The 13,531-nt window shown below is 38.1% G+C and overlaps 2 protein-coding genes across 2 annotated transcripts; one reads left to right on the top strand and one right to left on the bottom strand.

Annotated features, from left to right (window-relative positions):
• Nucleotides 1–4,906: 4,906 nt before the first annotated feature.
• Nucleotides 4,907–7,749, top strand: LOC113310374 (DNA polymerase epsilon subunit 3-like). Its single transcript, XM_026559030.1, has 3 exons — nt 4,907–5,316; nt 5,891–6,009; nt 7,224–7,749. The coding sequence occupies exons 1-3, from the start codon at nt 5,147–5,149 to the stop codon at nt 7,595–7,597; spliced, it is 663 nt and encodes a 220-aa protein (XP_026414815.1). The 5' UTR covers nt 4,907–5,146; the 3' UTR covers nt 7,598–7,749.
• A 178-nt stretch (nt 7,750–7,927) lies between these two features.
• LOC113310376 (heterogeneous nuclear ribonucleoprotein Q-like) lies at nt 7,928–12,069 on the bottom strand. The gene is made up of 9 exons (XM_026559031.1): nt 10,861–12,069; nt 10,498–10,797; nt 10,290–10,406; nt 10,061–10,201; nt 9,777–9,950; nt 9,182–9,389; nt 8,918–9,093; nt 8,429–8,514; nt 7,928–8,322 (listed from the first exon to the last, which is right to left on the bottom strand). The coding sequence occupies exons 1-9, from the start codon at nt 11,104–11,106 to the stop codon at nt 8,166–8,168; spliced, it is 1,605 nt and encodes a 534-aa protein (XP_026414816.1). The 5' UTR covers nt 11,107–12,069; the 3' UTR covers nt 7,928–8,165.
• Between the last annotated feature and the right edge of the window lie 1,462 nt (nt 12,070–13,531).

Raw genomic sequence — 13,531 nt, 5'->3', positions numbered from 1 at the left:
AAAAGAAAGAAAGTGGGGCAGAGGTATAAAGCCCGCCCCACTAAAAAAATTTTGAGAACAAAGAATGGGGCGGGGGTATAATGCCCGCCCCATACAAAATAAAAAAAAAAAAATGGGGCGTAGATTTTGCGTACGCCCCATGTGGAGCGTAGACTTTACGTTCGTCTGATGTGGGGCGTGGACTATACGTCCGCCTGGTGTGGGACATGGACTATACCAACGCTCGACTATATTTGGGTTTAGTCTTGGTCCCAGACCAAATATACTCCGAGTTTTAGTCGTCGATCAAAATTTGATCGATAGTACGTTCCACTACGTCTGATCAAAAGACCAAATATTTGGGTTTAGTCGCCCACTGTGGACGCTCTAACCCACCATAATATTATTTTCCTTCTCAGTTGCATAGGTTCCCCGTTCGTCCATATTTTTTAATGCTCGTTCGGGTGCTCGTTCATGCATTATTATTAAGTACACTCGCACCATTTTCTCGGAGCTTAGTCGGTGGTGGCCCAGATGCCCGATCAGTGAATATTTATTACTAATTCATGAAATTCAGCTGAGAATAATTCATGAAACGGAGTAATAAAATGAGTTGAGTATCTATTACTAATCCATTGAATCCAGCTAAGGATCATCCATGAAACGGAGTAATGAGATAGAATAGATTATTTTCTAAAATTCAGTTGATGAATGGCGCGGTAGAATTAACCTATTTGCAGAATTGAGATATGAGATAATTGAAGCATCATACTCGTTATGAGGGGGGTGTATAGTCAGGGAACAACGAGCAGCGTGACGTCCTGAAGGCGTTAAGCTCTCTAACATGCAATATGTTTAGGAACCGCCCAATCATTAAGAAATTCTATACATGGTTTCTTTACGTAGTCAGGGAACAACGAGCAGCGTGACGTCCTGAAGGCGTTAAACTTGATACCGGCATGAAATATGTCTAGGAGCCGCCCAATCATTTTAATTATATGTAGAGGTGATGATGAAATGCGTGAAGCATCGACAGCTCAGCTGAGAGGCCTTTCGAGAAACATATTCATCATAGCTCTGAGAGGAATGCTCGCTCATTCATAGATCGTGAAATGGTTCACGGATCACAAAATATGAATTTTCACATGCATTCCTGAAGCGGGGCCAGAAACATGCAGTATCATGATTTTACGATTTTAGCCCTTGCCAAAAATCCACCATCAACACCTATAGAGAGAAAGGTGTTACAAATGCATGATTAGTTGGCAAGGTATTAATATCATAACTTGTCGACTAAACTATAGTCTTCAAGGTCGAAAATTTCAAACATTGGCAACTAAAAATCTTATACACAAGCTCTTCACGCTTACAGATAAAACAACAAACGACTAAATTAAAAATGGGACACAGAGAAAGGTTGATTTAAGATGTTATTGGTCTTCATGGTCGACATCGCACAAAGTGACAACCAATACAAAGTCGTCAAAGTAGATATTAGAGAATATGGTGAACTAATTCCTGAAGACCTTCCCTGTAGAGCTCATAATAGCATCGACAGATGCAAATTTTCCTTTAATTATTGTAATTCGGTTTCTTTTTTGTTTAAAACTAGAAAGTTTGTCGATATAGAAGATAGGCTTGCCAAGGAAGTTAGAACTAAGAAAGTTGAATATTTCTCTATGGAGAATATGTCTAGTCTTGAAAGATCGAATTTCTTAGAAAGGGATAATCTTAGAGCCTCTCCAATGGAATGCGTCTGAAGGAAAAAGTCCTAATCCGAATTTCTTAGAAAGGGATAATCTTAGAGCCTCTCCAATGGAATGTGTCTGAAGAAAAAAATCCTAATCCACGTAGGATCCATAACAATATTTATAAAAAATCATCTTCAACCCATTGATGTGAAGATGATGTGGTAAAAAAAAAATTAGACATCCTCTAGGTGAACCTCTAGTTTTAGACATTCACTAAGAAGATGTCTTCCCATCCTAGTCACACTTTTATTATTAAAATTCATTGAAAAATAAAAATGGGAAGGATTAAAACCAATTATATGCCTACAAATAAGTAAACAAATAATAGAAAACTTTATGGGTTGGAGATAAAATTTTATTTTTCATAATATTTAGGATTTTTTTTGCTCAAAGGATGTCTTAGAAACGATGTCACATATGAAATATTCACATTCACTATTGGAGAAGGTCTTAGATTAGATCCCATCATCTGTCATATAAACTTCCGCTTATAAATATAGATAAATAAAGTTCTTCTTATTAAAAAAAAAGAAAGAAAAAGTAGATATTTGAGGATTATGGCGACCCTAAAACTTATAAAACTAACTGAATCAAAATCGTCAACCTACACAAATTAGACCATGACAGAATTTTGAATACCAAGAAAAGTCGTCATGCTAAAAAATACATCTTCTTGACAACTTTTCATAAAAATTTGGAATTATACATGATATGACATTGGGTACGATTCTGTACTCAAACTCAAACCTGAGTGCGTAATAAATACCCGATCTGAATCCAATCTTATATCTCATAGTCCTAAATTTCAATTTCGTCTTGATTTTTTAGTTTCATTCTGAACTTTTTTTTTTTTTATCACACAGTTAGGGTCCAAGTTTTGAAGATGGATTTTGAAGATTGATGAATGAGTTTTAGTTTTACGGCTTCAGTGAAACTGAATTCATGTATTAATGGGACAGACAATTTAATCTTTAAGACATCCCTTAGGAAATAATCTTGGAAGAATTTAAATTTTATATACCCCAATTAATTTGGGAATACTTCGGTGCGGCCAGTTTTTTTATTTGTAGTTTTCTTATTTTTCATTAATTAATAGAATAACAAAAAAAATCAATACATATAGGTGGAAACGTTGGTGGAAGGTAACCGAGCAACAAGCTGGGCCCCAACACCTTTTTGAATAACAATGCCTAATCTGTGAAAGAGAGAACTACTTATTTTGTAATTGACATTTATGCCTAGCAAGGCAGTTTCTCAAGCGCTTAAGAAATAAGATAGTGTCCTCACCAAGTTCACCTAAAGTGGTAAATGCTAATACTTTGAAACCATAGCCCTGTTGTGTGCATTTGTCCAGATATTTGGTGTTTTTGCGAGTGACAGCAGCATGGATAGCATGACTTGGAGTGAAAGTACGAGTTCTAACACTTGTAAAAGGAGAAGCACCCGTGACATCAAAGCAAACATGTTTGCCATCTTCCCAATTGTAGACAAGAATATCGACGGGATTTAAGGAGTTAGCATTGTCGGAAAGAAATCCCAAAGACACTTATTTCCTTGCCACGACACCATTTTTATATCACATATCAGCAAAAACATCCCTCACCATATCATGACGAAATTTGGGACCATCCTCGCTAGCACAATGTGTAGCGTGATCCCCATAGATGTCCATAGGTCGTGCACAGATAGAACACAAACTGTCTTTAGCTAAAAAGGGTATACCTAGTCTGTATTGAAGGACGACACTAAATTGTCTCGGCCCAACTAACTGATTCAACACGCTAATAGGAATGTCCTTTAGAAAGTCCATAACATGTACCTTCCGATTACATTGCCATAAAATGGTTTCGGACATTCAAAGCAAAGTTGGAGGTAAGTGTACCCTTTACAACACCAAATTAGATGGCTGCCAGAGACTTCATATAATGGGGGGCAGCATCTTTGATGTTGAAGTTGGAACTAGAAAGCTCACAAGCTTGTAAGAAAAACTGCAAAGCATGTTCAAACTTGTGACAAGGGTCTGAAGAAGATGGAAGCTTCAGGAGGTTGTTCTACAAGTACTGAGTTTGGGCCAAAGAAGCTAAGAAACAATATGTCCCAGTATCAGCAATGGTGTAGACCCCTAAACCTCCATCTTTGATGGGCAAGGTGGTCATACGCTGCTGGACCAACCCGAAACCTGCACCATCACCAACAACAATCTGACCAAGTAATTGAGTAATTGCTTATCAAAGTGTGGAGCCACAGACTTTATAGCCAAGGGACTAGTAGTACGAAGAATGAAATAAAGTCTTGAAACCCCTATACAGTTGCGTAAGAGTGATAGCTCACTTTGTGGATCTTTCAACTCATGTACCTTATGCATCAGTTGTATTGTCTTATCCACTCTAATTAACACCATGGCACTATAATATTGCAAGTAAAAACTGACCGGACCTCCTAACAATTTCACTCTACAAGATGGCCTACCAATATTGGCAGAAAACACACCTTCAGCATTACTCCTAGGATCAAGAGAAGGCCAAAATATTTCAGTTTTTGTAATATTCAAGAACAAACCACTCTTAGAACCATCTTCCTGGATGATCTGCAAGGCTTTAGATACCTGCAATGTATCACCTGCAATAGTACCGTCGCCGAGATACCAGGCGTGGAAGTCCAAAGAACGCTGATCTGCAATCTTGGCAGCAAGTAGGTGCAAAGTTAGAGCAAACAATAGGGGACCAAGTGGGTCACCTTGTTGGACCCCCTGAGACGAAGAAAGAACAAACTCGTTATAGTATAATCTAGCTAGGGTTGAATAACAAAATTGTACCCACCTTGATATACCAGGGCAATGGGTTCTGACTTCCTTAATCATTGTGGTCCTATCAATTAGATTGAAGGCGTTTGAGAAGTCAATTAGCAACATTGTATGAGTAGTGCAGTCCCCTTTTAGCTCAAATAGACGATTGGCAACGTGTAATATGCCCTCCACACTACAACGTATGCCTACACCAAATTGATAATTACCTAAATAAGAAGTTAAATGCTTGCACGCTGAAGTGGCTGCAATCTTGGAGCATAGTCTCTTCCATATAGTCCCTACAACAATTAACAACTGGTCGCAACCCACCACCTAGCTTGAGTAAAGGTGTTAATGGAGCACTTGCCACGTACTCACCAAAGTGCTGAAGGACAAACCCCAAGCCAACCACAAATTTATCACCCCTGTAATAGACTGCAATAATTTCTTAATTGTTTTTGTTTGTTTTTTTCTTTTGGCAAGGGCGTTTTTGGTGCAAGTGTATCCCTAAAGGGCGGGAAAGTAATTAAAGGCCATCAATTTTGGCGCTAAGTATTAGACAAAGAAGGTTGAATAGTTCGATTTCTAGGTTTTGGTATAAGGTGAGAAAAGGGGCAGAGAAATAGTAAAAATGGCAAAAGTTGGAGCTGAATCGGTGGAGGAGCTACCTAAAGCTATTGTACGAAGATTGGTGAAGGAGAAACTCTCAGAGTCAGATGCTGGAGATCTCCAGATTCATAAAGAAGCTATCCTCGCTTTCGGTGAGAGTGCTAGAATCTTCATCCATTACCTGTCTGCTACGTAAGTCTTCTCCAAATTTTGTGGCACTAGAATTTGATTTCCTGAAATTTGATAAACAATTAGCAAACTTAGTGTATGGTTATGCTGTTCCTTTGATCACACACGAAAAGGTTGGGATTTTTTACTTAACCATTAGGGTTTTGGGTGTAATGGGTGTGAAATGAGTTTGATAACTTATGGTTGTGAATGATTAGAACTAAAATGTTTCTTCGAGGAATTAATCCTGGATCAGTTGAAGTAGTTTTTCCCCAAATTTCTTTTATTTCCTCTAAGCTTCCTAAAATAGGGTTTGGATAAAGGATGTGCAGCTAGTCAAGTTTCAATCAACTGGAAGTCTGAAACCATAATTGTACGTTTTGAGTTTAGCTCAAATCGCTCAATTAGATGATTCCTACTTTTAATTTTCTAGTGTCTCAGATGAGGATTTCATTTCCCATCAGAAGAAATATGAGGAAGGAAATATGTTCTCCTACGGGATACCCTTCTAATGGTTTTATTGAGATCTATAATGATGGTAAAAGTAATAGTTTCTTTTCGTTTGGATGCAGATTATGATAGTTGTTGTTTCCTGCAGGGCAAACGATGTATGCAAGGAGTCAAAGAGGCAAACAATCAATGCCGAAGATATTTTCAAAGCACTGGAAGAGATTGAATTTCAAGAGTTCATTGAACCTCTCAAAGCCTCTTTAGATGGTTAGCATATTTTTCACTGGATACTGTTACTGTCTGCCTATTCGATAAGCTATTCATGATTTTCTCTATAAAGCATAATCATTGAAGTAAGAACTGACATATGGTCTATCACTACCAGCCACTGTTGAAATATGTTGCTAATGAACCATGATTAGATCTCCTAGAAACATCTTCTGGTATACAAACTGTTAGGTGAGTTTATGTCATGCATTGTAACTTTTGCTTTATGACATCCTTCACAATGCATATAGTTCACAATCTACTTTCTTGGTGTAGCTAACTTTCAGTAATCAAACCCAGTATTTTCCAAGTACTTCAGATGTTTATCATTTGAAGAGCTCTCTCTTCTGGATTTTTTTTTTCCCATTTCACTCACTAAACGCCCTTTACTTACACGCCCCGTAATTGCTTGATGTTCCTCCTTTAGCGACTATAGTCAAGCCTTGGGGCAACCAAGTTCCAGTAGTCTCTCTGTACTTCAAATCTATCGCTGTCTCATGTTCTGTTTTGAAAATGGAGGGGTATTGTAAATAAGTTTCCCGAGTAATAAAAAACTTCCTTTGTATCTTGTTGATGTAAATATACCAATAGGTAGGATTCATTGCATACCTGGGGAGAGGATAAACGTGATTCTGCTAGCTGTAAATTGTTACATAATTGCTTTTGTCCGTAGGATGATTTAAGGAATATCAAGTCATTTTGCAGTTCAATATCTTTTGCATTATAAATTTTTAATACTGGTTTACAAAGGAAAAAAAAAATGCCGCCAGCATTTCACTTCAATATCATTTTCTAATCCACCACTTCATATAATAATTGGTTTGTTGGTAGCAAAGTTATGTTTCTTCTTGAATCAACTAGATCATTTCTCTGGAGTGGATGTTGGCATGTTGCTCTATCCCTTGGTGCTTTTCTTGCTTGTCTGTATCATTAAAAAGTGGTACACAATTCACTACAAGGTTCTGTAAGTAAACTAATGACAATGTCTGTCATCAATCTAACTACTAGGTTTCATGCATTGCAAACCCAAACCAAGCAGTCATATGAGATCTTAAAGAACAAATTTGTAGGTTTCTTAGTTGACGTCAGAAGAAAAAGGCTGAGTTACTATCTGTTATATGACAATTCTGTGGAGCATTGTAAATCCAAACTGAGCAGATATGTGGAGCTACCCACTACATAATGGTTTAATCCTTAGGTTGATTTCTTGTCAGACTTTAAAAGAAAAAATGCTGGAAAGAAAGCTGGAGCAGCGAAGGCAAAGGAAGCAGATAAGAAAAGGAAAATGGCCCAATCTGAGGTGGAAAAAGAACCTTCAACGGCAAAGGCAAAGGAAATTGGAGCAGATAAGAAAAGGAAGAAGGTCCAACCAGAGGTGGAAGAAGAACCTTCAGCACATAACGAAGATCAAGAGGATGACGAAGAAGCTGATGAAGAAGGAAACGAAAAAGAAGATGAGGAAGAAGCTGATGAAGATGAACAGGAGGAAGAGGCGGATGAAGACGGAGACGATCAAGAAGAGGGAGACATTAATGACAAAGAAGATGAGGAAGAAGCTGATGAAGAGGACAATTCTGAGAGCGCATAATCATTTATTTTTCGTCATTTTTTCACGCATCCCTCTTAAGTCCTAACTATCGCAACCTTGGACAATTTTGTTTTGGTCTGCATTTGCAACCTCAGTATTTATCAATCAAAATAGGCAGTTTAATTCAACAACCTAATGAATGGGTTCCCCAATTCTGAGCTGTCTATTCATTTGATTTGACAAAGAAATTTGTTAGAGAAGTGTACACCTCACATGATAGCTTCCAGAACAAAAAAGGAGAACTGAATGGAGCAATGAGGTGATTGATGAGCAATAAAAACAGTCCTATCTACTGCAGAAAGATGAATACATATAGAAGACCTTCAATTTCTGTTAGCTTTAACTTTCACTATTAAATTCTTTTGATCAATTGTTCTCTAAATTAGCATTGCTGGTGTTGTTATGGAGCTACAGTACAAGAGGGTACAGTTGAATAGGTTGTACTTTTTCACCTTAAACTGTGTTTATTGATACAACAATACAAGCATAAAAACAAGAAGATAAGATTCAAGGGTGAGATGCTCCACCCAAATCAGACTATGGCTACAAGGTTACAATGTCACGATTATCAATAAGGGCGATATCTGCTCCCATGTCCACCGTCGTCGTTCTGGTTACCCCCACTTGAGTTGCCACCTCTATTTCCGCCACCTCTGCCTCCACTCCTACCACCTCCACTTCTATGTTGTGGAGGGGGAGGATACTGCTGTGCTCCAGGCTGCTGTCTGCAGTATGAGAGAGATGTAGAATAAGTACAATTCATGGATGAGTAAAGGCAAGTTGATCCAGCAACCACCATACAAAAGAGGAAAAGATCTGTAATGTACATACAGGACATATCCGATCTGCCCGTCAGGCAAAAGCATTGGCATCATAGACATGCCCGCAGGAGTTGGTCCCCTGCCGTAGATCAACGGCTGCAAAGAGAAAACCACTTACACATGTCAGTGTATGTATTATACATACGAAGTAAACCAAAAGCGGCAAGAACTATTACATAAAATTGAAGTGGTGCCCAGTGTAACCTATTTGAAGGAACAAAGATGATTCAGAACTTCAAAATTCCACAAACTTAATGGTTTGCTGAGCTACATTGGTGGGTGACCTTTGGACAATGATTATTATTGCCAAGAACCATGCATTTAACGATGTTCTGTCCATAATAAAGTTTGGCATGTATGACTTCCCAATCCATTGTGAATACTCTCGCACATACACTCACAACACAAGGGAAAGAACGCAGGACAAATACAAGTCTAAGAACCATCACTGACCAAGTGGTACCAAAAGGTTAATAGAAAAACACAGCAACCATTTTACCTGTGCATACCCCGAGTTACCATATCCTGCACCTAGACCACCATATGCACCACCAGCCATCCCATAGCCCAAAGGAGGCGGATAACCTGTAAGCAAGGCTGACTTATGTGAACTGGACCCTCTATCAGGTTTTTTATCTGCCTGCGGCTTTGCAAGAGAACAGTCAATAACTTGACCTGTCAAAGGAATCAATGCAAGCAAAATTATTTCACCAAATTATTAATCATCAAACACAAAATAAAAAATGGATATAATGGGAATCACCGTCAATTTCATATTTTTCAGTATCCTTTATTGCATTCATAGCACTAGCCCTTTCTGCGAAGTGCAGAAAACCAAATCTGCTATTTTCTTGGCCAGACTTTGCAGGTGGTAATACCACTTTAGTGATCTCTCCATGATGTTCATACATTTCTCTTAACTTATCCTGAGTAATGTCAGATGGCAAGTTTTTTACGTAGATTGCCTTTACCTGTACAAGGAACAACTCAATCAACCACAGAATTAAAAAACAAGTCAATAGGTAGCCAAGAACCCTTATCATTTATCCGAACTCCAAATCAAGGATACAACAAAAGGTAGTGGTAAAACAGGTGTTCTCCATCCACAGTGTGAAATAAACCCTTGCATCTCTTTTATACAAAAATATACAACACAGATTCATCATAATTTGTTAAATGTCGAGGATATATGCAGGAATTTTCACAAGAGAAACTCATAAGCAGCCAAGGTTAGCAGCCCTGGCATATGCACTTAGGAGCTCTGAATTATATAACACAGCCAAATCTCAATTACAGATTTTCAAAAATTAGCGTAACGATACAAAGAAAGTTTAGAACCAAAATAGACAGAAAGGAACCTGTGAGCTAGAATTAGAATCTGCATTCTTAGGCTCTGCCCAGCTAACTGTAGGAACATTCTTTTCCAGCTTGAATGTAGGGGTCGACATCTTCTGCCTTGAATACTCAGCACACGCATGATTATAATACTCAATGAACGCAAAACCACGGTTACGGTTGGAGTTCTGCGGATCCTGAAAAAATACATCAGAACATATATAAGTGGTGAGTTGAGCGTTCCGGGAACTGATGGCTACTAGGAAAATAATTTTACCAATGATGTACGTTGTTAAAACAAACAAACCTTTAGCAGCTCCACATTACCAACTCCTGGCCCAATCTCCGTAATGACCTTCTTCAAATCTTCCTCTCCCCAACTTTTTGGAACATTACCAAGGAATAATCGATGTTTCGCTTGAGAGGACGAACATTTTATCCTTCTTCTCTGAGAGAGAAAAAGGTTTAAGCATGATGTCAACAATTATAAAATATATAATTTAGACTCATGTATTTTGTATGGGAGGAAGTAGTACCTGGAATTCAGTATTATTCAGATCTTCAATTGCTTTATCAGCCAACTGTTTCGTCCTAAATGTCACAAATGCATAGCCCTTATTCTCCGACGCATTTTTGCTTTTCATTATTCTAATCTATATTGCCAAACTATCCACATAATCAGTCTCTATAAAGGAACCTAAACAGTGCATTTCAAGAGAGACAGAGAGAGGGTTTCAAACTTACCTCGGTCACCTCTCCCACAGACTCGCAAAATCCCCTTAATTCTTCTTCAGAAGTACCATGAGGAATCCCACCAACATAAACCTCAGACCCATGAGGAGGAAGTGCAAGAAGCGCAGCATGTTCAGGGTTCTCGTCCTCATCCTCTGCCTCGGCAACATTCATATCTTCATCATCACTGGGGATTGCTTCTGCATCAACAGTTTCTGCCTCTTCTTCTACCTCCTCTTCTTCTTCCTCCTCTTCCTCCTCCTCCTCTTCCTCCTCCTCCTCCTCCTCCTCCTCCTCCTCCTCCTCCTCCTCCTCCTCTTCTTGTTCTTCTCCATCCACTTCCTGTTCTTCTACCTCCTCCTCCTCTTCATCCACTTCTTCCTCTACTTCTTCATATTCAACCTCTTCCTCCATTGTCTCTTTGGGATCATTGTCAGCATCAAAGTCTACCTGTTCTCCCGGCCTTTCCTGTTCAACTGCCTTTCTAGGTGCAGCAGCACTTTTCCCTCTCGGCATCTTATGTATCTTACTAAATAAGCTCTCGGCGAAGCTGTGAAAGAAGCCCAGAAGCCAGAAGCAATTTGGAGAAGGAAGTTTGCAAATATGGAATGGAAGAAACATAGAGAAAGGCCAAAAGGAGTTGAAGAGTAAGAATAAAGATCGAAATGAGCCATAAAATATAGCTCCAAAGGATATTCAAAGAGACGGATTTTCTCCAAAAGAACAAAATACGTAGCAGCAGTATTAACAGAGAAAGGTATTAGAGAATTCTGAATGATAATCAAGAGGATGATGATGATCAAATAGGATCAAAACAATATGAAGATATGAACTTCTTGAAATTTAGATGTCAGGCTGAAGCCCAAAAGGTAAAGGCTAGTTTAGCAATCTAAATTCTGTCAGATTGCCTTGATCAAAACAAGCAGAAGAGAAAGCAGAAAATAAATAAGGGGATTAAATTACACTAGACGATAATCGTAGTGCTTCTATAATCAAATGTGATACAGGAATGAGCAAGCTGCAACACAAGGCGAATGTATCTGATCGTCAAACCAGTCTCCTATCCAATCTCACTTAAGAATACAAAGTTTCAACTTCCAGGTTCCAACAGAGAAAATTAAAATTAAACACATGGAGTTCACAAATAACAGTTGCAGGAGTAACAAATTGATGCGACATATACCATAACAAGTAGCAAATACCTTAAATCGGTCAAACAGTTTTAAAGCTAGATATGGAAAACAAGTTTTTGGTCAACTACTTGTACTTGCAGCTGTTTAGAACATAAAAATCACCAAACAAATCTTCATATATTTTCTAAACAATGCTGACATATTTGACATGTATATATGCTTATTCATTCTAAGGTGACTTCATATAGACATGGTCCACATGGATGTTGAGCTAAATTCTCAATGTTTATAGAGATGTCTTAACTAAATTAGATATGTTGAGCTTCAGCAGTAGCTAAACCCCCAAAAGAGTAGCTAGGAATAGTATATATTTATGATGATCAATCCAAAATGAGGAGAGATCACTATCAAACATTTTCGACAAATCAAAGAGGATAAGTTGGTGAGAGAAAATTACCTGAATTTGACCTGTCTTTTTAACTTGGATTTCGGGTGCGAAGCAAATTGGGAAAGAAAAAGGAGTTAGGGTTCCTATTTTGTTCGTTATCTGTTTCTTTTTTTACGATTATGCTGCCTGCGTGAGTGTGACAAATTTGATACTATAAACTATGACGAAACTACCCTTCATATTCCTACCCGGTGGTGTCAATAATACAGGTCTTTTTTTGGTATTTTTGGATATCTTTTCTTCGTATCAGCACCGCTGCACCGATGTCCAAAGTCAAAGACGTGTTAGTCAACTGTTATGTTTACTCAGAAAAGTCAACACTACATTTCGGCTACATATCAAGTCCAAAATCATGCTTCAAAAAAAAAAAGTCCAAAATCAAGAGCTTGATTGACTCCAGAGTCCAGAGTAGTTGCATACTTGCATGGGATGGGATGTCATCTTACATCGTTCGTTACATGACACCTGAATTGACCCTCCGATATTACATAATTCTAATTTCCTAAGAACCTTTTGAAACCATACAAAAATTAAGGTCGAAGATTTCGGCTTCAAAACCCGCTTTACTGATCTTAGTCAATTTTTTTTTTTTTGGGGGGGAGAAACTGAATTTTTATTAAAATCTCAGAGTTTAAACATACAAGACCAGCAGGCCCATACTAAAAGAGAGAAGAATGAAAAATCATAACATCATCAACACAGAAAAGATAAAGAACAGATTAAGAAAATCTATAATAAGGTTGATGAGGATTTTCCATGTGAGCAGGGCAGTTTGGCATATATTTGTAGTTCACTTCTGGTCCCTTTAGAAGATGAACACCTTTGCAAAGTGATCTATAGAGAAATTAATCTCTCTATAAACATGCATGTAAGAGATTGAATGCAAAACAGCCACAACTCTTTGCCATCTTGCAAATAAAAATCAGGGAATCTGCTGGGATATCAATGAGGTAATGCATGCTTTTGAATCAGACTGCAGAATGACTTTAAAACACTAATTTTCCACTGCCCATTCCAAAGCTGTAATACTTTCTATAAACTCAGCAATATACTTTGTAACTATTCCTAAACCACCAGATTCAGCAAAGACAAATTCACCTGGAGTATTTCTAACAATAAAGTCATATCCAGCAAGTCCAGGGTTACCTCTAGATGCACCATCACAGCACAGGAGAATTTAATCATCAGAAGGAAGGCAGAAGAATAGCTCAATAATTCTCATTCTTTTCACTTTAATGTATTGAATTTGAAAGAGCTGGAGTATATGTCTTTCATAGTCAGTGCCCCACATAACACCCTTCATTCTTCCTTTGCAGTCATTTACAATTCTCATAATCTTATTTTTGTGTGACATTTGGTTTGTCTTCATCATAACAGATGTTATTCCTTCGAAACCATATTTCCACCATAAAGGTATAAGAGCAAATAGCCCACAGTTCTTTGATCATTGGGCTACAGAGTTTGC

The sequence above is a fragment of the Papaver somniferum genome, chromosome 9 (genome assembly GCF_003573695.1).
Source record: "Papaver somniferum cultivar HN1 chromosome 9, ASM357369v1, whole genome shotgun sequence".
Classification (NCBI taxonomy): Eukaryota; Viridiplantae; Streptophyta; class Magnoliopsida; order Ranunculales; family Papaveraceae; genus Papaver; species Papaver somniferum.
The sequence above is the reverse complement of the archived record's forward strand: the minus strand, read 5'-3'. Positions and strand labels throughout refer to the sequence as shown.